The sequence below is a fragment of the Crinia signifera genome, chromosome 1 (assembly GCF_055691185.1).
Source record: "Crinia signifera chromosome 1, ASM5569118v1, whole genome shotgun sequence".
In the NCBI taxonomy this organism is placed as follows: Eukaryota; Metazoa; Chordata; class Amphibia; order Anura; family Myobatrachidae; genus Crinia; species Crinia signifera.
Genome location: NC_139217.1, coordinates 410,274,266 through 410,301,120, shown reverse-complemented (window position 1 = coordinate 410,301,120; position 26,855 = coordinate 410,274,266). Strand labels below are relative to the sequence as shown.

The 26,855-nt window shown below is 44.7% G+C and overlaps 1 protein-coding gene across 5 annotated transcripts in view; it reads right to left on the bottom strand.

Annotated features, from left to right (window-relative positions):
* The window catches only part of MCTP1 (multiple C2 and transmembrane domain containing 1), a 798,197-nt gene that overhangs the window by 469,485 nt on the left and 301,857 nt on the right, over window positions 1–26,855 (bottom strand). For 3 of the 5 annotated variants that reach the window (XM_083151771.1, XM_083151775.1, XM_083151774.1), the window contains exons 3-7: window positions 21,165–21,307; window positions 17,077–17,156; window positions 13,987–14,098; window positions 10,617–10,646; window positions 1,890–1,928 (exon numbers count right to left, since the gene is read on the bottom strand). In XM_083151771.1, the coding sequence (XP_083007897.1) occupies window positions 1,890–1,928; window positions 10,617–10,646; window positions 13,987–14,098; window positions 17,077–17,156; window positions 21,165–21,307 (404 nt within the window). The remainder of the gene's footprint in view (window positions 1–1,889; window positions 1,929–10,616; window positions 10,647–13,986; window positions 14,099–17,076; window positions 17,157–21,164; window positions 21,308–26,855) is intronic. The other 2 variants (XM_083151772.1, XM_083151773.1) reach the window with 2 other exon arrangements.

The following is a 26,855-nucleotide window of genomic DNA, read 5'->3' as shown; positions in this document are numbered from 1 at the left end:
CAAATGGCAGAAGGGCCGATGGCCTCGTGGGCCGATTTTGTGCAGCCATACGTTCAGGTCAGGATTTAGTGCATACAGCACCACCTCCTGTGTTGAACGCCGGGCAGTCGCGTCATTTGAGCCACCCAGTGCTGTCCCGCGACTCCTCTTAAACGTCAGCCCGCCAACCACCTCCCCTATCTGAATGCGGCTTTCTGCGCCCGGCACCACACTCGCGATGCTGACCGCTCGTCTGCTGCGGCCCTTCCCCGGGCCAGATAAGGTGACTGTTTATCAGAACCCATCACTAGAAGGGGCTCACATATTTCTATACTCCCTTTATTCCTTACTGTGAATGGCTGCTAACAACTGTGATGAATATGATGAGCGCTGCCCACATGCCCCTGTGTACAATGCTTGCTTGATCTGTGTGTGGGGAAGTGGGAAGAGGCACATGATTGATGTGTCTGAAAATGAAAGACTACTTAGGTTTCTTTTTATTACACTTTAATGTCGCATTTTTTGTTCTATTCACAACCCTCTGCATGGAAAATGTACCCCACAGAGGGGAGGGGCACTTTAAGGCAATGTATCCATTGTGCATACCATTGCGTGTAAAGCATTATGGTGTGTGGCATAAAAGTGAATTAAGGGTTATGGTGTGTGGTATGTGCAATGGGCATTACGGTGTGTGTCATAATATGTAATGGGCAGTATGGTGTGTTCCATAATGTGTAATGCCTCCTTTTTGTGATGCCATGCCTCCTTTCCATGAGGTCACACACCCTTTTTGCCACGCCGCTTCGCCGCGCAAAGGTCCCGCCCACTCCAACTGGGCCTGTGTGCTCAAAATGCCAGGGCCGATTTCTGGTCCCAGTCCGCCCCTGCTCACTACAGAGGGACTTTCTAAACTCCCTGTAAACATATATGATCCGTATTAAACTGACAAATGCAAGAAAATACATTTTAAAGAAATAATACCACGATCTTCTCTTATGTACTACACCCAAAAAATGCAACAGTGTCACAAATGGATACCTCAGGCATGCACAGTATCCTTTTATTAATATTGTTTGTGGAAACATTAGAACATATGGATTCATAAGCTCACTGGTTCTCCACCATTGTCTGATGAAGTAATCCTCCTCACAATGACATCTGCTTTCATGACCTTCTACCTACTAATTAGTAATTAGATCACTGGGTTTGGCTACAAAATCCCAGCAGTCAAGATCCCCAAAGTCAAAATACCAACAGTGGGATTTGGATGGTCAGAATTGTGGTAAGTATTTTTACCCTGCCCCTAAACCTACCCTAGCCCCCCTCCCCCACATTCTAACCCTAACCAATCCCGCTAGCAGTATAACCCTACTCCCACTCCCCCAAACACACCCATCTTAACCCTATCCCCCCTCACCCCAGCAGCCTTACCCTCCCCACAGAGTCTAACTCTAAGCCCAAGGCCAGTACTTACTCTTCAGTATCTGTTGGGATTCTGACCTTTGGGAACCGGCTGTCAAAATTATGACTGTTGGGATCCAGACTGCTGGGATTCTAACTGCATCTAGGGCCAGATGTATCAAGATTCAAAGTTGATAAAATGAAGAGTGATACACAACCAGCCAATCAGCCTCTGCACTTCCTTTTTCTATCCCAGTCTGTGACATGACAGGTAGGAGCTGATTGGCTGGCTGTTTATCACTCTCCATTTTATCAGTTTTGAAGCTTGATACATCTGGCCACTAGATCAGTGTGTGTAAGTGATCACTGTTATTTGTTTAGAAGATTTGGAAAACATGGCCATTTAACGAGGAGGGTCAAACATACAACCACTTTGCTAGATGTGTTTAGTTTATTTTTTATAATTACGCTGGCAAATATTGTAATTAACCTTATGTGCCACAAATTACCTTACTTGATCGTTTCCAAGTCTTCTTTATTATTATTGTCTGTAAACAAAATAAAGTGCAATTATCTTTTTTTATTTTTTAATGAGTGGCTCCGCTGCCAGAGGGCTCTTCATTCCTTGTTTAGGCCTATTCTGTTACTCAGGGCATTTAAAGAGAAATCAGTACATTTCTCATTTACTATGTTGCCGGGATGAGGAGGTCACCAGCAGCACATATTTAGGCCATCTTCACAGGGAACAATGGGGCAGATGTATTAAGCCTTAACAAGAGATAAATGCAAGGGTGATTTAATATCCAGCCAATCAGCTCCTTACTGACTTTTTTCAAACACAGCCTGTAACATGGCCGGTAGGAGGTGATTGGCTGGACATTTATCTCTCTTTATCACACTTGCATTTATCTCTTGTTAAGGCTTAATACATCTGCCCCATTGTATTAATCATTGGACTGTAGTATTTGGGGTCACACTTTATTAAGTCACCCGAAACCTACAGTACATACATTCAGATGTTCAATTTCTCGACTTTTGCAAAATGCGAGAAAGAGTTGGGGACTTCATCTATTTTAGTATTAGTGAGTTATATTACAGCTTTCCGCACAGACAATTCTAGGCTCATATTTAAAGAATGAATTCAGACATAATTGTAACTGAATATATTTCAAAATAAAAATAGAATATGAAATTAATTCATGAGGAGACTAGTACTTCAATTGTGTGCACAATGTCAATCAAAATAGATGTTGAAATTTTCTTCTACGCGGATTAGTGAGTTTTAATGCAAAAGCATAAAAACTTTTGTTTACCCTGAATATGCCATTATAATAGGCCAATACTTGGTGAGACCCTCTGGCTGAAAGAAATCATAGGCATGCAAGAAAGTACAGCGAAGAACAAACACAACAGGTCTATGAAATGCTCTAGACAAATACTGTAGGTGGTGATTCTGGTTGGTTTGCAAAACAAACTCCTTCTTTAATGGACAAAACCATGTGCACTGCAGTGTAAGAATAAATATAGTTTTTACCCTGCACAGAAACAAAATATCTCACTGAAATGTAACTCCCTCTGCACATATAGAAAAAAAAACAAAAAGTCCAGTGCTAAGTATTTCTGGTGACAATCTTTTCTTGTTTCTCTCTGCACATGCTACATCAGCCCCACCTACAGTGCACATGGTTTTGTCCATTAAAGAAGGAGTTTGCTTTTGCAAACCAACCAGAATCACCCCCATAATTCTAAGAGCGTTTGTTCTGTGTTCTATTCCTTCATGCATACTGCGTACTTTGTCCATCCAGTTATTTACCTCATTAGCAGAGCAGGATTAAGGCTGTGGAGGGCCAGGGGTACTTAAGACAGGGGGCCCTAAGGCCTAAAATAAAAGTCCTTTCCTGCATCTCTCAATCCCCATCATCGCTGCACCTCTCACTTCCTCTCTCCTTCCCTCTGTAACGCTTGCACCTCTTACCTTCCCTATGTCACGCTTGCACCTCTCACTTCCTCAGTCCCCGTCACCTCCCCCTTTGTCACCCCTGCACCTCTCACTGCCTCCACCTCTGCATGACCTGTCAGCCCTGTACCTCTCACTCTCTACACCTCTCCATCCCCCTTTCATCCCTGCAACTCTCCTTCAAAACATAAAAAATACTTGCCAAAGCTTTTCCTACCTCAGGCAGGCGGCGGACAGCAGACTAAGATACAACATCCCGCCTTTGCTGTTTCTGAGTGCCCCTCTGATGTGCTTTGCAAAGCACAGAGAGCTCTTCAGCGCTCTCATCCAGAGGAGCCGCCGGCATGTAAAAAGTTGCTTCGGTCTATGCCCAGACACACGGGAGCAGCAGTGGCAGGACGTTGTCCACCCACCAAAAAAAAAACTAACTTGGCCAGTCAGGGTGTGTGTGTGCTCCATGGCAGGCAGCATAGTGACAGTGGGTGGTAGGTGGTGCCCTCCTGCCCTCTTGCAATATGCAGCCTGCATATTGCAAGAGTCAGTAGGCAGAGCCCTGCAAGGCTCTGCAGTCTGGGTGCTGCGGCGGCTGTCATTGGGTAAACAGCGCCGTGGATCGGATCGCTAGCACAGATCTGATCTATGGAGTGGGGCCCTTCCAGAGAGGGGGGCCCAGGGGTAATGACCCCCCCCCCCCTCTTAATCTGGCTCTGCTCATTAACACCCTCGGTGGGAGTTGCAGTATATTATTGCAGTAGAGGCAGAACAACCTCTGAGTAACAGGTTGGATTCAGGTTGGATCTTATATATGATAAACTGCTCACAGCAGCATAGCACATTTGATCCTTAGCAATGCACATGAAGGAGGTGCATACCACCCCCTGCCGGCGTACCACCCTCGGCCTGCATGTCACCCCCTGCCTGCATGTCACCCCCTGCCTGCATTTGTTATTGTTAAAACTCTGATTTGATCGCAGTTGTAAATGAACATCACGACCATCGATCGCAATGTAGATCTTTGACGGCAAGCCTGAATAAGCCTGACCATACTCAAACTTGCCATCGCAGGGGCCACTGCAAGGCCAAGGAAGCTGCGTTCATGGCGCAGTCTTTGGCCTCGTCACACCCAGGAATTGGAGGTGACACGCCCCCATTTTACCGAACGCCAGACAGAGGATACCTAATATACTGTATGCAAGTACAACGGGGACAGCCTGCAAATAGTTGTTGATACATAAGCCCTTCAATAAACAAGTTAAAGACACTTAGTAGTCACCTTTACTAAGGTACTATGAATGTGAATAGCAGGTCCCATATACACTTTTATTCAGTGGACCTGATACGAGGTGGTGACGGACGGTGATAAGGTCACAATCTTTTTTGGAGGCCGGCTTGCGCGACCCCATGGGTCACACAACTGGCTGATGGTGTCGCAGGTTATCCAATGTTGCATCTTAGAATGCAGCACGGATAACAAATACATGGCATCTACATATATCAGACTCCTCCTGCTGCAGTAACAAAATGGTGCTATCTATGCTGCTTCCTGCCTATGTTCTCAGGCACTTTGATTTTTTTTCCATTCCAGCCTACTGTATAAAAGAAAATGCTAAAGCTGGTGGTAACATGGTTATTGTCACCGACAATCATACATAGCTCCAAAAATATATATAGGGAGATTGAGGACCTTATCAGCGCCTTCCCCACATGGTGTGGTCACATTCCACATACCATTTGTGCATCATGCTTGCACTGTTGTCACTTGACAAACCCAAACTGCATGTCACCCTAGGGCAGGCATTCCCAACCACGGTCCTCAAGGCACACCAACAGTGCAGGTTTTGTAGATATCCAGGCTTGAGCACAGGTGACTTAATTAGTATCTAAGGGATTCTGATTAAACTTATCTGTGCTGAAGCCTGGATATCACTAATACCTGCACTGTTGGCAGTGGTGTAGCTAGGTGTCATGGTGCCCGGAGCAAGGGCATATTTCGCGCCCCCCCCGGTAATAAATTGGGGGTGTGGCTAACATGTGTTGGCATGTTACATTTGAAAAGAAAAAACTTAAAAACACTGTAACGGAATCTGCTGCACTATATAAGACACTTAACGGAATCTGCTGCGCTATATAAGACGCTGTAACGGAATCTGCTGCGCTATATAAGACACTGTAACGGAATCTGCTGCTCTATATAAGACGCTGTAACGGAATCTGCTGCGCTATATAAGACGCTGTAACGGAATCTGCTGCGCTGTATAAGACACTGTAATGGAATCTGCTGCGCTATATAAGACGCTGTAACGGAATCTGCTGCGCTATATAAGACGCTGTAACGGAATCTGCTGCGCTATATAAGACGCTGTAACGGAATCTGCTGCGCTATATAAGACGCTGTAACGGAATCTGCTGCGCTGTATAAGACACTGTAATGGAATCTGCTGCGCTGTATAAGACACTGTAACGGAATCTGCTGCGCTAAGACACTGTAATGAAGCTGCTGCGCTATATATAACATGCTGATATATACAGCACAGCAGGCCAGGGCAGCAGCAGAAGCCAGAGATTCACTAACCCACCCCCCCCCCCCCCCCCCACCCCCCGGGCTCCACATAACCAACAAAACAACAAGTTTACTATGTTTATTTTAATAACGTTTAGCTGTAAAAAAAAAAATCTATCCACCTTGAATAATTGAATATCGCACGGGCGGCAGCCAGCAACACACCTTCTCCTCCAGGCTACAGCCAGCTCTTGGGAAGGCTGGTGATGACGCGCTGCTGTAGCCAGGGAGGAGGGAGGGGGTCAGAGTCGCTGGGAGGAGTGTGACATTGTTGTCACTCACACACACTAGTGCTGCTACGCTGGCTGCCTGCGCTGCCCGGAAGCCAGACCGAGCAGCAGCAGCAGCAATTGACAGGCAGCCGTGGTGACTGTCAGCCCGCCGCCCGGCCTCACCGCCCGTGACGCTTGGCGGCGGGGACCGGGCGAGCAGCCTGGGCAGCAGGGGAGGCAGGCGCCGGGCAGGGCAGCCACCGGCGCTGCCCGCCCCGGGCGTACCCGCCACAGTGCCACACTAGTAGCAGGGACCATTTGCGGAGGGGGGGCGGGCCAGCGGCGCCAGCCAACCAATCGGCGCCCAGGGCAGGAGCTCCGGTGGCTCCGCCCTCCCTACGCCTCTGACTGTTGGTGTACCTTGAGGACCGTGGTTGGGAATGCCTGCCCTAGGGACATGCCCGGGGCTTTCCGAGCCCCTCTCTTTACTGTTTAATTGCCACAAACATTGTTTTAAGAACTATTTTTTACTTTTTATTTTATTTACAAAGCAGACACATTGAAGAGTCCAGTTCCACTGTAAATAATCAAGATTGCAAGTCACCCCTCACATGCACACATAGGCTCCTATTCCAGTTGATTCGGACGGATGAGTATTTCGGACAGGAACCGAGTGTTCTTAGCCCCGCCTACCGTACGGATCGCTCACACTGTCCGAATGCGGTAAGACGCCAAGCGTATGGACCGCGAGTGGATGTTTCATGTGAACACCTCCTCCATCTGTGGGAACCTCCCCCATCCTCCGATGGTCGCCGACTGCACATGCGCAAATAGCAAACATCAGCCGTCCGACCGCACACGGAGCCGTCCGACTCAATCAGAATAAGGGCCATAGGGGAGATTCTCTAAGGTGAAAATGCGGCAAAACCCCCGTTATCTGGGTTTGTACCGCATTTCGGGATGCTCTATGCATCCCCCGCCGGGTTACCGCGGCGGGGGGCATTGCCAAAATAATCTGGGGATGCCCCATAGAAGCCAATGGGCTTCTAACGCAAACCCACCGCCGCCCCGCACGGACCCCCGCCGCCCCGCATCGCCCCCCTTACCTGTGTCCGGGCAGCACAGAGCTGTGCTGGCCCGGACCTGTGACCTCCTCCCTGCACTGATCCTCTTCCGGGTGCAGGGAGGAGGAGAGCTCGGCGCAGCAGCAGCAGTGCCGGGTGTGGGAGGGAGGGGGAGCTAGCAGGTCCCGGCGACTCTCACCGCAAAGGACAGCTCTTAACGCAAGAGCTGTCCTTTGCTATAATTATCGCATATGTTAGAACATATGCGATAATTATAATTGCGATGGGCGGCGAAGGGGGGCGGAGATTTTTAGAGAATCTCCCCATAATGAGGACCGGCCTGGGAACACTGTATGTTATCCCTGATTACTATGGGCCAGCATCCCACTACTAATGTAGACATAGAACTGAAAATTGTCTAATCAGCAGCTGAAATGTTCAATGTATTTTTAGTGCAACTTGATATAGATATCAAAGTGTATTCAAGTCTACGCACTAAGCAGCCAGCCATTTTTAGGGGTTAAACAATATAAATTCATACAACTGTATGGAGATGAAACAGTGGCTGAAAGTGAAGGCATAAGCTGATTATTAAACAACACTGGGGCAGATTATTAAGTCTGGCAAAGAGATAAACTGGAGATAAAGTGGAAGGAGGTAACCACCAGCCAGCTGTGTTTGAAATATGACAGTTGGGAGTTGATTGGCTGGTGCGTTAGCTCCTTCCACTTTATCTCTTCGCCAGGATAAATACATCTGCCCCACTGCATCTACTGTAACTGTTCCAACTTTAACTCTAGCATTATTCATAGCTACGCAATAGTTTAATCTTTACTTTTTCTGCAAGAATCTCAGCATTTTGGTGCTATGGGGACAATAGTCCTGGGCCCTGCCGCTCTGACAGAGGGGAGGGCCCGGGCAACTCTATCGCAAAGTGTTGGCGGGAGCCCCCATCGGTTATAATCATGACCGTCGGATCACCTGCTGCCCTCCAGCCCCCTTCACTCAACAGCAGTGGTTCTTCGGCAGCCTGTCACCGCAGCCGGAAGCAGGTCGTCCTCAGTCTGACAGCACCGGAGCCTGCTGCCCAATGCTCAAACAGGACCAAGGCAGTGCAGTGGAGCAACAGGAAAGCCCCCACTTACCACGTGTTGTGACGTAGTGAGGACCGCAGATGAGCTGGCATCTGGAGGAGCAGGGATGGGAGCAGTGTGTGGTGTGATGCTGACAGCTTAGGGCAGGTAATTGTCACAGCAATGTGTGCGCTGGGCAGGTTCAAGCAAGGCTGTAACAAATATTAAATGACTCCATAAAACAGGTGAGGAAAAACATCAATTAAAAGGGAAGTCCAGTTAGAGAGCACGATGTCCCTTTTGGAATGGGTCATGTTTGTAGGTATGGCAATGTGTACAGGCAAGCTGCTTGAAAAAAACATCACCTCAACAATATCAAGGGAAATTTATTGTTCTTGTAGGAAGAATGATGTAACTTGTGCAGAGAGAATTAGATTTGGGTGGGGCTTTACTTCAAAGTGAGATCTATATTGCAGTGTAAAAATAAAGCAGTCAGTATTTACCTTGCACAGAAACAAAATAACTCACCCAAATGTATATCTCTGTGCACCTGTTAAATCTCCCCCCCCCCCCGCAGTGCACATGGTTTTGACCATTTGAGAAGGAATTTGCCTTTGCGAGTGAACCAGAATAAAGGCCATTGTGTAGTGTGCATATAGGAAAAAGGATGTTCTTGAGATTGTTTAAGTTGTGCAAAAAGAAGAAAAAAATTGTGAATCATTCCATACTTCCCACCTGTCCTGCTTTTCGTGGGAACGTCTCGGTTTTTTTGAGATATTGATACTGCAATAAGGGCTCACTGCTATGTGTGCTGAAATGAGCAGGCTTTTGTAAAATATTACAAAATCAGCAGGCAATTGTAATAGGGTGCAATTTTTTAGGCTGGGATTTTTTGGTCAAAAACCGCCAAAGTCTCACATTTAGCTGTGACTAGGGTGGCCAATCCCGGGATCGGCGGGATCCCAGGATTTGGCCCCTAAAACGCCAGGATTTCAATCCCGGGATTGGAGTTTCCAATCCCGGGATTTCGGGATGCGCGCAGTCTAATGCCGGGCAGCGCCTGAGCATCGCTCAGACACTGCCCGACTTCTCCCGGCAGCACTGTGTGCAGCATGACCTCTCAGCATGAGATCAGAGGTCACGCTGCGCAGGCAGAGGTCGTGCCCAGCATTGTAATGCAGCACCGCCCGCCCACCTGCCCAGCCAGCATAATCACCCGCCCGCCAAGCCAGCGTACCCACCCAAGCGCCCATCCAGCCAGCGAGACAACCCGCCCACCCAGCCAGCGCTTCCACCCGCCCACCCAGCCAGCGGGAATCCAGCTTGCAAGCCCGCACCCAGCGGCATGGACGACCCGTCCCCCCACCCGGCAACCATCAAATCCCGGGATTGAGCATTTTTTTTTAAATGCCCCGGGATTGGCTTCCCTAGCTGTGACCGAAAAAAAAGAAAAACCACACATCAAAAAACGCATCCACTCAAAATTGCAAATGTAATAGGGTGCCTTTCAAAAAACATGACCACAAATCACAAAAAAATTGACTAGCTTCTGGCAGGGGAGATTGACAGAACCATGCACAGATCAGTGAGATATGTGCATGGTTCTGTCCAAAACAACCAAACCCAGTGTGGGGTCCCGCCCCCGGGCCTAACCAGCCTCTTTGAGCTGCTTCAGATTTCCCAATTTTGCTTCCCCTGCTGAAGCACTGAATTGCTGGGCTTCCTCTTTATTTAAGAAACCAGCACCACGCTCTAGGACCAGCCCTGGTTCCAAAAATAAGAAAGGTGTCATAGCTGGATCCCACCTCAGGCTTCCCCATCCAGGGCAACAATTGATGTCTACTAAAATTGCATGTCAATTTGGCTATATAGACAAATGACATGCATGTTAAGCGGATCCCGGTGATGCCACTAAAGGATATCGGCATGCTGATATAATTGTATACGCACAATATCAGCTGCGCACAGCTGTGGCCGATATTGTTAACTGTATCGGCCACAACCTGGTTGGCTAGTGTGTATGGGGTATTAGTTCCCTTCATAGAGTACCCAGCACTGCTCACAAATTTATGAAGGTATATATAACTACGGAGTCATCTGCTTTTGCCTACTTTGCATTTCCCTGATCTACAGTATGTGCACTGTGCTTCCCCCACCCTCCACAGCACCATAGCAACTTGCACACAAACTACAGAAGTTACCGGTTGCAGGAGCAGAAAGGTGTACATGCATTACTATGTATGAGAGGTACAACAAAATATCATGCAATGACATCAATAGAGCGTTACCATGCTTTAATGGGTTGTAACTCCACAACAAACACAATATTGCTACAGCCACAGTTTCAGGAGACAGTGGTCTGATTCTTACCGACTCCGATGACTTGAGCATAGATACAGGCTGTGAAAAATGTTAATGATCATGTGTTACAGAGATCATCAAATAAAAGGCATTGACTGTCTGATGAAGCAGGCCACACACGTATTACATTAGTAGTGTTCGTCTAGCCAAAAATATTAAATAGAGCACTGGCTGTAACACGTCTCTGAGGTCAGTACCCGATCCAATACTCCCTAAGCCGGTTACCATAACATTTTATTCATTAACCAAACCTGTTTTCAGTAATGGGAGATTAATAGTGTCACAAGGTCAATCATTCCTACTTAGTATCATGTTTAAATTTGATGATCATTTGTTTTTTACACACTCATGTTGCAATAAGGCACGAGGTTTAGCAAGGTAAAAAAAAACTTGCGGACCAAGGCCCTTATTCAGATCTGATCGCAGTACAAATTTGTTCTCAAAATGGGCAAAACCATGTGAACTGCAGGTGGGGCAGATGTAACATGTATAGAGAGAGTTAGATTTGTGTGAGTTATGTTGCTTCTGTGCAGGATAAATACTGGCTGCATTATTTTTACACTGCAATTTAGATTTCAGTTTAAACACACCCCACCCAAATGTAATTCTCTCTGCACATGTTACATCTGCTCCACCTGCAGTGCACATGGTTTTGCCCAATTTGAGAACAAATTTGTACTGCGATCAGATCTGAATAAGGGCCCATGTGCTGAATTTTGGATTCCTGCAGTTATGTGTTACCCCTGCTTTATCCAATTAAAAAATGTATGATACCGTACTTGCCTATCTGGTGGTCTCCATGGTTCCTAATAGTCTTCCCCTCCATCTTTACACCGGGGAGAGGGCTATATTTGAGCATGGTGATTGCTGGGAAATTTGGGAACTGCTGCTAAGTGAGGTGGCTGTTGGAAGATGTAGTTCTCCCAGGTGCTGCCTCTGGGGGCCACACGCACAATCATGCGCACATGAACTCACTCACACCCACACACACTTATACACACTCACAAAACACTCATTTATCGCTGCTGCAGGAATCCAGATGGAGGAGAAGACACCATTTCGGAAGATGAGTAATTACTGACTAAACTTCCAATTGCTTCATTAGTCCTTCATTTCACTCCTCTAATTGAATATCAAAACTCCGCGGCTGCAGGAAAAACTGTGCAGAGGTTTTTTATTTTTCTTTCCTGCCATCACTAGAATTCCCCCTTAATGGTATTTGTACATGGCACATATACTGGCCTGAACTATGTAACAGTGTTAATGTGTCCTGCTATTGGTATGCCACATCATTTGCAATTATTATTGCCCAGGATGTATTGCATTACTTTCTCCTATGTACACAAATAATAAACAATATTGGAGATATGGGGAAATCAGGAGCTGAATATAACTTTTTCAAAATGGCTCAGACTGGAAGGTATGCATTGCGCGCTGTCATGTACACATCTTATACTGTACAGGAACATTTGTAATAAATAAAATCATAAAGAGTAGACAGCAAAGAGAAAAGCAATGACTGAACGGGAACGGCCAGGGTTAAACATCCTGAGGCTCGAAATGGCACCGTGATAGAATGTGACATTCTTATCCAATAGTGGGGAAGAGAAAAAGGGGTAGTTTGGATATAAGTAGTTTGGGAAGACTCGTCCGCTTTCATTTTTGATCTTACCGCCACATTCCCTTTTTTTTGGTCGCTGGTTTGACGTTTGCTTTATCCGTGCAGGCGGGAAAGAATGGCAGGTTACCTGTTATAAGTTGTTTATACATGTTTGTTTGTTAATTAATTGATTGTGTTTTTGGTGCAGTCACCTTCATTGACTATGTATGTATTGCTGGACTACCTAACAGGGGCAGCTACATCACCCAAACGGGTGGGTAGTCAAGGTAGAAGGCTGAGTGGATTAGAGATGAGCGGTCCAGATTCAGTGGAATCCGAAACGCTCCGAACACTGCCCCCCGATTTTTCAAAAAATCCAATCAAATCAAAACCCTTTCACTTCCACTTGACAAAACCAAATCCAAATCCCGGATACGAATCCAAATCCAAATCTTTGGCCCAGGCGTCCATCTCTAGATTCTGAAGTGGTTAGCTAATTGGGCTGTTTGGTGTAGCTCAGTTTTAGAAGGGGGTGATGATTTTAGCCGTTCTTTCTTTGCCACCATTTATTTAAGCCATTTGATATTCAAATATAATTAAGTTTAGAGTCTACCTGAAATAAATCAACTAACATCCTATGCTAAATCTAAGTCTCTGTGTCATTATTTTAGATAAGTTAATAGTGTTTTGATGAGGTTCGCATACAAGTGCATTCATCAGCCGTTAGGATGTTTATGGATGACTATGTTATCTTGTGCACACAATGAGGCTGCTGCTGTCATGGCGTACACTGATTCATTATATCCTGACACTTGTGCCCGCTTGCAATTGGAGAGGCAGGACAGGTGATGGAAGGGGCTGTGTGATATGGGCTAAGTAAAGTAGGGATGTGTTTGTCATTGTAAACAGGTGCAGACCCCCAAAGGTATCTATGTCTGTAAAAACAGTAATAGTTAAGAGAGCCTGAGTACTGGTCAGTGTCGGCTCCAGATGTGGGGATGCAACACAGGTCAAAATTGATATAGGGTGCCTATTCACCGCCAGGCTGACCAGGTGCACATGGCATTACAGAGGTCATACAGGTTGTGCCAGGTTTATCTTGGCTGCAGCTAATCTCAACTGCAATTAGTGTGCTGTGGGTAGCATGCATGTACTTGGGTACATATTCCCATCCATGGCCATAGAGATTGTATTGTGTGATCGCTGGTGTATTGTATTGTGTGTCTGCTCTAAAATGTATTGTGTGTCTGCTCTCCCAAAACGCACTGAAGTCTCTTGAAAATCGAGTGGCCCTCTGGGCTGCCCAGAAAAGTTGGCAAGTCTCCTCGAACTGATCCTCAATGCCAGCACCCTCTGCAGACGTCCATGAGTGGACAGTCCGAGGATGGGAGGAGACAATGCCATTTGCACTGTTCCTGCTTTACAATGCAGATAATCTTGGCACTGTATAGTGGTAGGTGTGGCCTATATAATACAGTTGTGTGTCCTTGCTCTCACGCCCACCTGTGACTATGCCACGCCCCCTGTTGTGCCAACCGGTAGGTTAGACAGAGGTATTATCAGGAAAGACGAGTGTTATGACATTATAGAGCTTCTGATGGACTCACCGCACTCCAGGGATGTAGCATTTTCCAATATGATGCAACCATGCCCCAGGCAGGACACTACCACCTACCCAATTAGTGTTCCAGTGCACATAGTAGATACATTTGGAAGTATGCATTTACTTATCATTAATTATTTAATTTATGATTATGCTGAATTATTTCAATGACTCACCAAATCCATGCAGACACCGTCTTTTTTGGCCAGAATGACAGACAAATGTATAGTTCCCAAAACATGCTCAGGGTGCTGTGGGTCCTTTAAATGTAACGCAACTTCTTTTGAACTGGAATAAGAGAATGACAGGAATCATAAAATGGTCAGTAATTACTCACTTACCATACAAATGTAATGACTGGTACTATGAGAGATGACTGGTGAAATATAGTTTTCTCTGCTATATCTGTTACATCCAGTATATTTAGAAGGAATTCACCATGCCATATTATATCTTGTTACACATTCAGTAACATTTGCGTTTGACAATAACATATTATTCCAACTTTCTGCACCGCATGTCAATACTGTGACACATCAACATAAACTAATGCAATTTGCCTTGACACAAGTCATCCTGTATCCTATAATTGATAGGAGCAGCGCACAGCAGTCAGGTAAATACAAGTGTATATTTAGCCTGAGATTTGTCAGTAACCGCATCAGCAGTGTATGGCTGACACTTGTGCTTATGTTCTCAGGATAGAAGTTGCTTCTAATTTAGCAGTTTTATATATCTTTATTTATAATATATGTATAGATATTATTTTGCCTAATTTTTCTGCATAGACTACACAAAAATATAGCTATTTTATGCATCTAACATGCACTATACTCTATTCCTAAAGTATTTTCTACGTTTGCGAAAATAAAATGTAATGAAAGTGAGCATTTAAATGTAGAAAAGTTGATTTGTTATCATAATAAGTAGACATACTGTATAGGGTCTAATGTAAAGTTGGGATGTGACTGTCTAGTTTGTCTAGGTGGAATCGGGCGTCGGGGACCGTCGGCGAATCGGTGGGGAGCTCTGAAGTAAGTGCGCGCACGTCCCCTTCCGGCGGCTGGTGGATCTACCGTCAGCCCCTGCAAGAATGACAGACGCTACATCTGTGTGCATTGAAATTGTTGGGTCTAACGTTTTAAACAGCTGATCCTATATAGTAAAAGGATAATGCAGCTCCTCACGTCTTTGGGGGAATTCAAGTGTTTTGCGCACTGACGGCCACTAGATGGTGCCCAACAGATTAATTCAATTGTTGTTCGGTTTGGGTGTGCACATCCCCAGTTGCTGACATTATGGTTATGTTGTTCCATAATTTTGGTCACTTGTATTATATAATTCTATACCGGGGTTAACTATCATTTCTAGAGATTATACAGAGTGTGACCATGATTATATACGTCTCAAGCGCAGTATAATAAGTTTATATATTCAACCAAATGAAATATTGTACATCTGTAGCTGTCATTTAATCTGTAGTTTATGTTTTTATTGTTGTCTCTACCATAAATATTTCTGCCACTGTGGTATTTAATATTTTTTCATATGGATATTTTGTACTGATTTGCGCAGTTGTGTTTGTGTATGTGACGTGTTTGTGTGTATGTGTGTGTGTTACCTCTGGCCGCATCCGTCTGCGCTGGGTCCCGGCTCTCCTGTTTACTGCTGCTAATGAAAAAGTGACACTTGGAAAATGGCTGCCCCCATACTGCAGACAAAAAACTGTCTGCGGTATGGGGGCAGCCATTTTCCAAGTGTCACCTTTTTGTATTAGAAGCGCTGCGGCTGCAGCAGTAGCCGGGACTCGGGAGAGCTGGGACCCGGTGCAAATAAAACCACCGGCGGCAGAAAGAACCAGTGAGTAACAATAGTCCCGCAGCCCCCCCCCCCCCCCCCCCGCGCCCACATACCCTCAGCGCCTCCCCGCCACCGCGGGGCTGCAGGACGATAGTTACGCCACTGGTCCAAATATTGGACCAGATACACTAAGCTTCAAAAGTGATAAAATGGAGAGTGATAAAAAATAACAACCAATCGGCTCCTATCTGACATTTTTCAAACACTGGGGGCGATTCTCTAAGACAGAAATGCGGTAAAAACCTCATTTCTGTATGCTCTAACCCCCCTCCGCAGTGGCAGCGCTGCGGAGGGAATCGCCAGCAAAAGCTGGCGATTCCCTGCAGAAGCCCATGGGCTTCTTACCGCAGCGCTGTTTGAGGGATCCGTCACGGATCCCTCCCAGCATGCCCTGCGGCCGACGCGTCACTCTGCGCATGCGCAGATGGACTCCCGGGTCACAGACCCGGAATTCCAGCACCAGCGCCGCATCGCAAGGGACAGCTCTTATCGCAAGAGCTGTCCCTTGCGTTAATGACCGCATATGTTACAGAATATGCGGTCATTAAGAATGCAAAGCCCGGCGATACAGGGCTGCGGATGTTAGAACATCCCGCTGACAGTCTGTAACATGGTAGGTAGGAGCTGATTGGTTGGTGGATTATCACTCTCCATTTTATCACTTTTGAAGCTTAGTGCATTTGACCCTTTGACTGATAGCAAGAGGAATAACTACTAGACAAGCCTGTTTTAGCAATTATTCTTGTTGTTATTTTAATAGAATCGGTCCTTAGTATACAGTATATACCCCTTAGGGGTATATTCAATGCCAAAAGGCGAGCTATGATGGCTAGCGGTGCCGGTAGCTCGCGGGTCAGTATTCATCTGATTTCCCCCTGCACTTGCTGTTTCCACCTCGCCTGTTCCCTGAGGCGAGGTGGAAACAGTTAGTGAGGTTGTCCCAACAGCGAGGCTCGCCACAAAATGCAGCCGACTTGCTGCATTTGCGGCAAACCTCGCCGTTTAGGGGAATCGCTGTTCTCGGACGGCAAGGATTTACCCAGACCGTAGAAGATCACTGAATCTAATCCCAGGGTGCAGTTTAACATTCGACACTATATAGTCTTGCCTGAACAGTCTATTTTTCAATTCAATTTGGATGCCGCAGGGCAGCGCATCGAGATTGAATTTGCATCAAATGCGGCTGAAAACCGTTCAATGTTGATTCAATTTCGATAAAATTTGGGCTATATAGTCAAAATCGAATCGAAAGCTAGTCAAAATTGCCGTGCGTACAGAGGTACTTGAGATTGGAAAGCGCTGCTACAGGGTGTACTCAGCACTGTGTTGTTGAGATCAATACCGCCTCACCAACACACATATGCCAAGAAAATGTAAAGGAATTATTATAATAGGAAAATAAATACCTTTGCAATGCTAGTGTTGTAAGATCAAGGAACGCTGACCCAATGAAGTCATCTTGTAGCCCAAAGTCATAGTCAAACACCTGGAATTTAAACAAATGACAAAATACGTTAAATATTGTCTGTAAATATGACCTAAACAATGATTAAAATGATTTACAAAGTGTAATCATTTGCTACTGAAAGCACTGAAAAATGTTACGCTTGCTTGTAGCTTATTTGGTCCAGTGTAAAGATCTGTTTATCCTACAGGTTGTGCCTTAGTGCACATTAGCAATCTAATAACACAAGGAAAAGCCAAAATAAAATGTATAATAAAAAATACTCTAATGGGTACAATTGACATTTCAGTACTATGAAGGGGCTAAACTTGCAGCTCTGTCCACATATACAAAGTCCCTGTCCATGTCAACCTTCAGTGATATCGACCTTCCTGCATGTCGACCTAGTGGTGTCGACCTGATACTTGTCGACTTAATGCTTGTAGACCTAGTGGCCGTATCCCGTAAAACCCCACCAGTACTTTATTAATATATTTTCTATCAAAAGTTAGCAGCATGCACGTTCTTCAAATCTTCTACCATAGAGTAGACATTCACTATATTAAAAAACCTTAAGACCGCAAATGCCGTGTTGCATCTGGGATTTGGACTCGGATCCATCCCGGGAAAATCCCGGCATTTGCAAGGTTTACGCTCCCCACAGCATCCCAGCATATTGCTGAGTCGCTGACCTCAGATGGGGGGCAGGGTGGAACGGCGGCGTTTCATTGGGGGCGGTGGAGGAGGCAGCACTGTCTCCAAGCGCTGCTTCCTCCATAGTGTGAATGGGACCCAGGTCCTGAGGTGTGGTCTGAAAGGGTATTACTCTCACAGATACCCCAGGTGACATGACTGTACAGTGATTGGACATCCTGGCTTTCTGACCTTGGTACCAGTTAAAAACAAGCAATCAAACAAATAAACAGACACAACAAGAAAGTGCCCTCAATGATAACAGCAAAGTGAAAGTGAATGGTGTCTGCAGGATAAGGGAATATTTGGTTGGAGATCAGTAAGTACTACAACCTTTAGCACTATGAAACCAGCCCTAGTCCTATAAGGCAATGACCATCTTCTGTGCATGTGCCTCATTTTAGAGAGTGGATGCAAGCACCTCGGGTATGGCTGTGCTAGCATAACAGGCTATGACAGTGGTTCCCAAACTTTTTCAGTAATGGCGCCATTGAGTATCAAAATTTGTTTTACATCCCTAGGCCAAAAGAAATGTATGAAAAAATATATAAAATTAAGTAAATTGCATTTGTCATCCTTAGGGGAAAAAAAAATCCCATTCATTGTTATACCATACAGTAAATGTCAGGTATATATTTTCAATATATTATTCATGCCAAACTAAAATACTCTTATAACTGTATTTTCTACTTATAATGATGCCACGTGTGCTGATCGCATTATAGAACATTGTCACTAGATGGCGATGTTACTTCAGTGCTGGGCAGTGCTTTAACCTAAACAAGTGACACTTTTCTTGTACGTGAAGTCAGAATAAAAGTATACAATGAGAAAAAAAGACTATCAGCTCTATTATGAAGAAATGTTAAAAGTTCTTTTGCACAGTGAAATGCCTGTGTGGTCTTTTGGTGTTCATTCTAGCACTCTGCATGGATTCAGTATTGAATCCCGGCGGTCGGGATCCCGGCGTTCAGAATCCCGACGCCGGAATCCCGACAGCCGAAATGCCGACAAGGGGGGACGTGGATCGCCCCCCCCTTGCGGGCTCGCTGCGCTCGCCACGCAGCGGGCCCGGTGCCTCGCTACGCTCGGCACACTAATTTATTCTCCCTCCAGGGGTGTCGTGGACACCCCAGGAGGGAGAAAGTGTCGGCATTTCGGCGGTCGGGATTCCGGCGTCGGGATTCTGAACGCCGGGATCCCGACCGCCGGGATCTTAACTGCATCCCCTCTGCATCTATCAAAACCTGTGCAGTTGTCCTTTCCTGCCTCATGTGTCCCAGCCTATTGGTTAATCAGGCACTGCCGGTACCTAAGTCTGACCAGTCCATTTATAGTATCAACATGAACACTTGTACTTTTACAGGTAACATGTCAAAGTTGCTGACCATGTAATTTGAAGTTTGTTCATTATACAATCAGCGACCTTAATTACCAAGGTATTCCCTTCTACTTAATAATTACATTTGGAAAGAAAAGATAGTATACACCATACTTGCCTACTTTTGAAAATGAGTTTCAGGGAGATTATAGTTGGTAATAGAATTTTGTAAAGCACCCAATTGAAGAGGCATGTCATGCTCCACCCAAAGGGCGTGTCTAGTTCCATATATGGAGAGATTGTGAAAAGAGATTGTAAACGTGGCACCTAGAAGCGTGGGTGTGTACTGCTATATTTCAGTGGAATCTTTTAAAACTACTTATATCCAAAAGTAGATGAGCCCCAAAGCAGTAACATATACTATACTGTACTTGTTAAAGTGCTAGGAAATAGCTCTGATGATTCAATGTAACTGTATCTATCTCTCATTCCTTTTCCCCCCCAAAATGTAACAGTGTAATGGGGGCTAGGTGAAATGAGGGAGATTGCTAGACTAATTTATTTATTATTTATTTATTAACAGTTTCTTATATAGCGCAGCATATTCCGTTGCGCTTTACAATAGCAGACAGTGATACAACAAAACAGAGTATTTACAGACAGTCAAAATGTAGGAGGGCCCTGCTCACAAGCTTACAATCTATAGGATGAGGGAGAGGGGGAAATTGCTGATAATTCAGGGAGTCTCCTGCAGAATGCAGGAGGGTAGGCAAATATGGTATACACCAATCAATGATTGGGACTGAGATGCACTGACTCTTGTGTAGGGTGAAGATAAAGAAGTCAGAACATATTTGAAAGATACATACTGTACTGGCACTCTCCTTAGTTGTCGGCCGCCCCGGTGCCTTCAATAGATGTTGTAGATAAACTATGTAAAAAGATGGCGGCACTCAAAGGTCTTCATAAAAAAAGTTATATTTAAGGCATTACAAAATGCTGTAGTGTACCGACGTTTCAGAGCTTATACAGTAGCTCTGTATTCAAGGTGCTAAGTGAGACTCACTTAGCACACCTTGAAGACAGAGCTATAAGCTCCGAAATGTCGGTACACTACAGCATTTTGTAATGCCTTAAATATAACTTTTTTCTAAAGACCTCTGAGTGCCGCCATCTTTTTACATTGTTTATATATATATATATATATATATATATATATATATATATATATATATATATATACATATACACACACACACACACCTACATACATATATGGATATATACATATAGATCTATCTATATACACACAGATACTTAATCAGTGCCAGTGGTGTAGCAGCTGCTGAGAGTCTGAGGCTGACTCACTGGCTGAGCTGGATCCCCAAGTCAGTCAGTCCCCGGCATCTTCTCTTCCCTGCCCTGTGTGTGTGACGTGATGATGTCACATGCGTCATGGAGAACCCAATGAGAGCCAGGCCAGCGGCAGCGCAACTTAATGACGCTTGCCGTTGCCGGTCATCTCCTGGCTACATATGCAGCTGTCACTTCCCTTAATGCCGGTGCACTGGCACCCGCCGCAGATCCCGCTGGTGCTGGCTCCTCCAAGCCGTAGCGGGGTCTGCCGCACCATACTTACGCCACTGGCAACCAATCAATATCTACTTAGCATTTATCTAGCTCAGGCATGTCCAAACTGTGGCCCTCCAGCTGATGTAAAACTACACATCCCAGCATGTCTTTCCATAGCTTTAGCATTTCCTGATAGCAAAACTGTGGCAAGGCATGATGGGACTTGTAGTTTCACAACAGCTGGAGGATCATAGTTTGGACATGACTGATCTAGCTCCTTCAAGTAGATAATAGCTGGAATCTTATTGGTTGCTTTGGGTAACTCTTTACTGTAAACTTACAATTTAATAAATATACCACAAAGCATTTCGGTGTGATTCGTTGCAGCAACTACAGTATACTATATTTATAGTATAGTATATAATATTCTGTTGCCTTACCAGACAGTGGTGAACTGTTCTTACCTTAACATATAAAGGTTCTTTTAGACTGTCGATGAGTAGAGAAGCCTTCTCTTCCCAAACAGGGTTAAGGTTCTTGTGTATTGTCCTGCTTCGGAAAACTTCCTTTCCTCCAATCTTAAACTTGACATAAGGATCGCTTGTCCCTGCAAAGGAAATGACAAATGAGAAAAGTGGCCAATAGACAATAATATACCTTAGAAGCATTGCTTAATGAATACAAATCATTACTAAAGAAAAAATTACTTAATATTTGAACTTCTGTTGCTCTCTCTTGTACTTGTTATATATATATATATATATATATATATATATATATATATATATATATATATATATATATATATATATATATATATATATATATATATATATATATATATATATAGCGGCCTGATTCTAAATCACATGCTTGTAGGAAAGCAGCTGCATCCAGGGATCTGTAGCAAACTGCGCAGGTGCGGCGCATACACATCATGAATTTATGGACGATTCCGACTCAAATGCATCTCAGTCTTTTCTCTGCGATGGAGTAGGGGGGTGCTTCTGGGGGATACGGTCACTAGGTCGACAAGGGGAAGGTCGACATGCATTGTGTCGACATGTCTGATGGTCGACATTTGTGTTATGTCGACACATGCGTTAGGTTGACATGGGCTAGGTCAACAGTCAAAAGGTCAACATGGGGTTTTTCAATTTTTAGGAGCTGACGTGCCGACAGGCGGTATTTCATGCCCTACCATCTACTAGGGAATGGTGGGAGAATAAAGTAGTAAGCCGAGGCATAGCAAGGCACCGTGCCCAAAGCATGGCAAGTGTAGCAAGCCATGCAAGGGGACGCGCTGCACTTATTTAGTGTCCATGTTAGTGTCGACATTCAGGATTCAAAAAAATGAAAAACCCCATGTTGACCTTTTGACTGTCGACCTTGCCCAAGTCTACCTAATGACCCTGTGGACCTAACCCCATGTTGACCTAATGACCCTGTCGGCCTTTGTTGCATGTCGACCTTCAGTGAATGACCCAATGCATGTTGACTTTCCTCTTGTCGACCCTATGACCCATACACACTACTGGGTGACCTACTGTGAGCAGGGCCGGCCCGAGACTAATTTTTTTTGGTAAGCGAACATATATATGGAGCCAGTCTTATCTAGCCATGGTGAGCCAAGGCCTATTGTTTTCAGATGCAAGACCGGCAATACAACCCGACAATCAAAAAATAGAGACAGTGTGCGCCGAAGATGAGCATCACAAATTCAGCCACATATTAGTACCAATTCATTACATCACATAGTAGTGTCACTTATACACATTGTGCCAGCTAGAGCCCCTTAGACACACTGCGCCAGATAGAGCCCTTAGACTCAGTGCACCAGGTAGAGTCCCTTAGAACACTGTGCCAGGTAGAGCCTCTTAACACACATTGCACCAGGTTTATGCACAACGTAATGTCCATTACACATTGTGCTACACACCATAATGTCCATTACACATTATGCCACACATCATGATGTCTATTATATATTATACCACACACCATAATGCCCATTACATATTATACTACACATCATAATGACTATTACATATTATGCCACATAAGTGTCGCTTACCTACATGTGCATTGCTAGGGGGTTTATTGCTCAATGCCAGGGGCTTCATGTTCAATGCCATGGGGATTACATGCTCGTTGCTATGGGGCAGTTAAATGCTCATTGTCATAGCAGAGTTAAATGCTCATTGCCATGGGAGAGTTAAATGCTCATTTACACGGGGGAGTGAAATGCTACTTGTCAAGAGGGATTACATGCTCATTGCCATAGGGGAGTTAAATGCTCATTGCCAAGGGGGATTAAATGCTTGTTTCAAGGGGGGTAATGAAATGCACATTGCCATGGGGGAGTGAAATGCTCGTTGCCAAGGAGGATTAAATGCTCATTGCCATGGGGGATTAAATGCTCATTGCCATGGGGAATTAAATGATCATTGCCAAGGGGGATTAAATGCTTGTTTCAAGTGGTGAGTGAAATGCACATTGCCACGGGGGAGTGAAATGCTTGTTGCCAAGGGGGATTAAATGGTCATTGCCACAGGGATTAAATGCTCATTGACATGGGGGATTAAATGCTCATTGCCCTAGGGGAGTGAAATTCTCTTTGCCACAGGGAAATAAATAGCTTTTTGCCAAGGGGGATTAAATGTTCATTGCCATGGATTAGTTAACTGTCCCTTGGGAGTGAATTGCTCCTAGCCACAGGGGAGTTTCTCCTTGCCACAGAGGAGAGAACTGCTCTTTGCCGCAGGGGACTACATACTTGTTGCTATGGGGGAGTTAAATGCTCCTTGCCACAGGGGGAGTTAAATGCTCCTTGCCACAGGGGGAGTGGAATGCTCATTGCCACTGGGGAGTGAAATGCTCATTGCCACTGGGGAGTGAAATGCTCATTGCCACAGGGGAGTGAAATGCTCATTGCCACAGGGGAATGAAATGCTTGTTGCCACAGGGGAGTGAAATGCTCGTTGCCACAGGGGAGTGAAATGCTCATTGCCACAAGGGAGTGAAATTCTCATTGCTACAGTGGAGTGAAATGCTCGTTGCCACAGGGAAATGAAATGCTTGTTGCCACAGGGGAGTGAAATGCTAATTGCCAAAGGGGAGTGAAATTCTCATTTCCACAGGGAAGTGAAATACTCATTACGATGGGGAAGTGAAATGCTCATTGCCACAGGGGGAGTGAAATGCTCATTGCCACAGGGGGAGTGAAATGTTCGTTGTCACAGGGAAGTGAAATGTTCGTTGTCACAGGGCAGTTAAATTCTTGTAGATTGGTGACAGCTGGGTGGGCCAGTCCTGACTCTGTGTTGTGTGCATGCATAGATCATCTAGCATGGGTTAGGCATGTGTCACTTATAGTAAGTACAGCGTCTCTCACTGCTGTAGTCCTGGAGCAGGGCGATGACACGGATGCTTTTTTTTTTTAAATCCCAGGATTGAAGATTGAAAAATGCTCAATCACGGCATTCCCGGGATCGAGTTTGTCAATGAAAAGACAAACATGTGCAGCCTCCTCCCCTCCCGCCCTATAGGACAGTGCTGAGATGGAATCTACTGAGTATGCACAGGTCTCTGGGCAAATGGTGCAGTGGCGAATTTCTCAATTTTCCCTGAGAAACTGGGCACATCGTTTTTTCGCAGAGATTTTGCAGCCCTGCACAAGTCTAGAAAATGGGTGTAGGGGCCCGTTTGCACCATACCCCCTTCACCCATTATAGATACACCATTGTTCCACATTTCCCAGATCTCAATCCAAACATCTGTGGAATCTGCTGGAAAAACAAGTCCAAGCCATGGAGGCCTCATCTCGCAACTTCCAGCGCTTACAGGATCTTGTTGCCAAATAACAAAAGACACCTTCAGCGGTCTTGTGGAGTCCATGCCTCAAAGAGTCAGAGCTGTTTTGATAAAACAAGGGGTACAAACCCAATGCTATTATAATTTTTTTTAATGTTATGTCTGATTTGTGTATGCAGTATGTACAGAGTATGTATACATAGAAAGATAGATATATAGATAGATAGATAACAGTTTTGTGACTGGAGGCACAAGGCAGTGTCTCCAGTCCTTTGGATACTTGCTGTCTTGACAAAGGTCCCTGTTGAGGATCGAAACGTCGACTCCAGCTATGACTGAATAAAAGTGTTTGTGCTTCAACCCTGAAAAATTGCCTATGGTGAGTGCCTGCTTCTACAAAACTGTTATATTTAGGACTTAATTGCCTCTAAAAGTGGTAGCACCGCCGAGTTGAACCAGGAGTATATTGAGTGCGGTATCTCACACCTGCTAGATAGATAGATAGATAGATAGATAGATAATAGATAGATGATAGATAGAAACATTTTATTTGGTGTATAGGACACATACATTTTGTACATTTTGTATGTGCTCTCTTTAAATAAAAGAAAGCAAATCATAATACTGTAAGTACCACTACGAGAGAGAGAGAGAGAGAGAGAGGTAGTTAATGATGTACCCACACAATTGGCACATAAATTCTGTCATTTACACTGTAGATCAGCGGTTCCCAATCATTTTTAAATCATGGCACCCTAGAGTATCAGAAATGTTTTCATGGTACCCCTAGGCCAAAAGATTCTTATTGAGTAAAAAAATATAAAATTACTTAAATTGTGTTTATGTCATCCCTAGGGTCAGTAATGTGGCAAGGGACAGGATTTGCTTCTGTTTGCCCACATATTTTCTGATTGGCAGCAAGAAGATTTGGTTTAGCCATTAAATAATATGAATTGGTCCTGTAACACCAACCCAGGGCACCCCTGCAAGTGCTCCGAGGCACCCCAGGGTGCAACGGCACACAATTTGGGAACCACTGCTGTAGCTTATTTTAACGCTTACCTTTGTTTTTCCTATTCTCTGCCACAAGGTGGCAGGATAAGCTTTCTTTTACAGATGAACCTAAAGACTTGGAAATGAGACTCTGTACTGCGATAACCTTCTGTCTACAAATGAATGTGCTAATTTGCCAGGAATGGCATATTTTGCTTTACTTATTTCCTGTGACATATTTTCTCTAGATGAAATTAACCGAGTGCCAAGGGAGTTTTCAGTGGGTTTTTTTTTAAACATTTATTAACAACTGTTATTTGGATTGCACCACGGTGCTAGCAGAATACTACATCATCCATTTAAGCTATATTTTACAGGAACATTAGCATAAGAGCGAAGGTCAGAGGCAGGTAGTTGGCACAAAGCTTTATTCTAAAACAGTGTTGTACTTAGAGTTACCTAATAGCATCTGTCAGGCAGCACTCTTCTAGAACTGGAAGAGAGTGACATGTCCCTAAGCTCTAGGGACTGACAGGAAGGGAACCAACAAATTAGGGACAGAGGGTGTACAGTGATTATGGAATCTGGCCATGAGACAAGGTAATGGAACCACTTTCTCTATTTAGTGCTCCTCAGTCAATTAAATACCATGGACAGCTCCAGTCTTCTGTTGAACGCTACGGTACTGTAGCTCTTTCCCTACTGAAACAACGGTAGCTACAGATGTAATTGTGTGTAGGTCCAGAAAACACTGATGAATCTATACAGGCGTGCTGTACTAATATTCAACCCAAACTTTAACAAAGTTTCCAAATTTAATTTGAATCATAGTACCCTAGGAGCAGGGCTATTTTTGTGCAGGCTCCAGCAGGAACTGTGGCCCTTATTCTAGTTCACTCTTTCTGACAAAATATTTCTTAGATGGACAAAACCATGTGCACTGCAGGTGAGGCAGGTGTTACTTGTGCAGAGATAATTAGATTTGGGTGGGGTTTTACACCTGCCTCACCTGCAGTGCACATGGTTTTGTCCATCTAAGAAATATTTTGTCAGAAAGAGTGAACTAGAATAAGGGCCACAGTTCCTGCTGGAGCCTGCACAAAAATAGCCCTGCCTAGGAGTATTTTGCACATCACTCTAGACCAGTGGTTCCCAAACTTTTTTGAATCACGGTACCCTAGAGCATCAAAATATTGTCAAGGCACCCCTAGTCAAACATTTCTTTTTGAAAAATGATGAAACATATATTAAATTGAGTAACTTGTGTTTAAATGTCATCCTTATGGTCAGTTATATGGTGATGGACAAAATTTGCTTCTGTTTATACACATATTTTATAATTGCCAGCC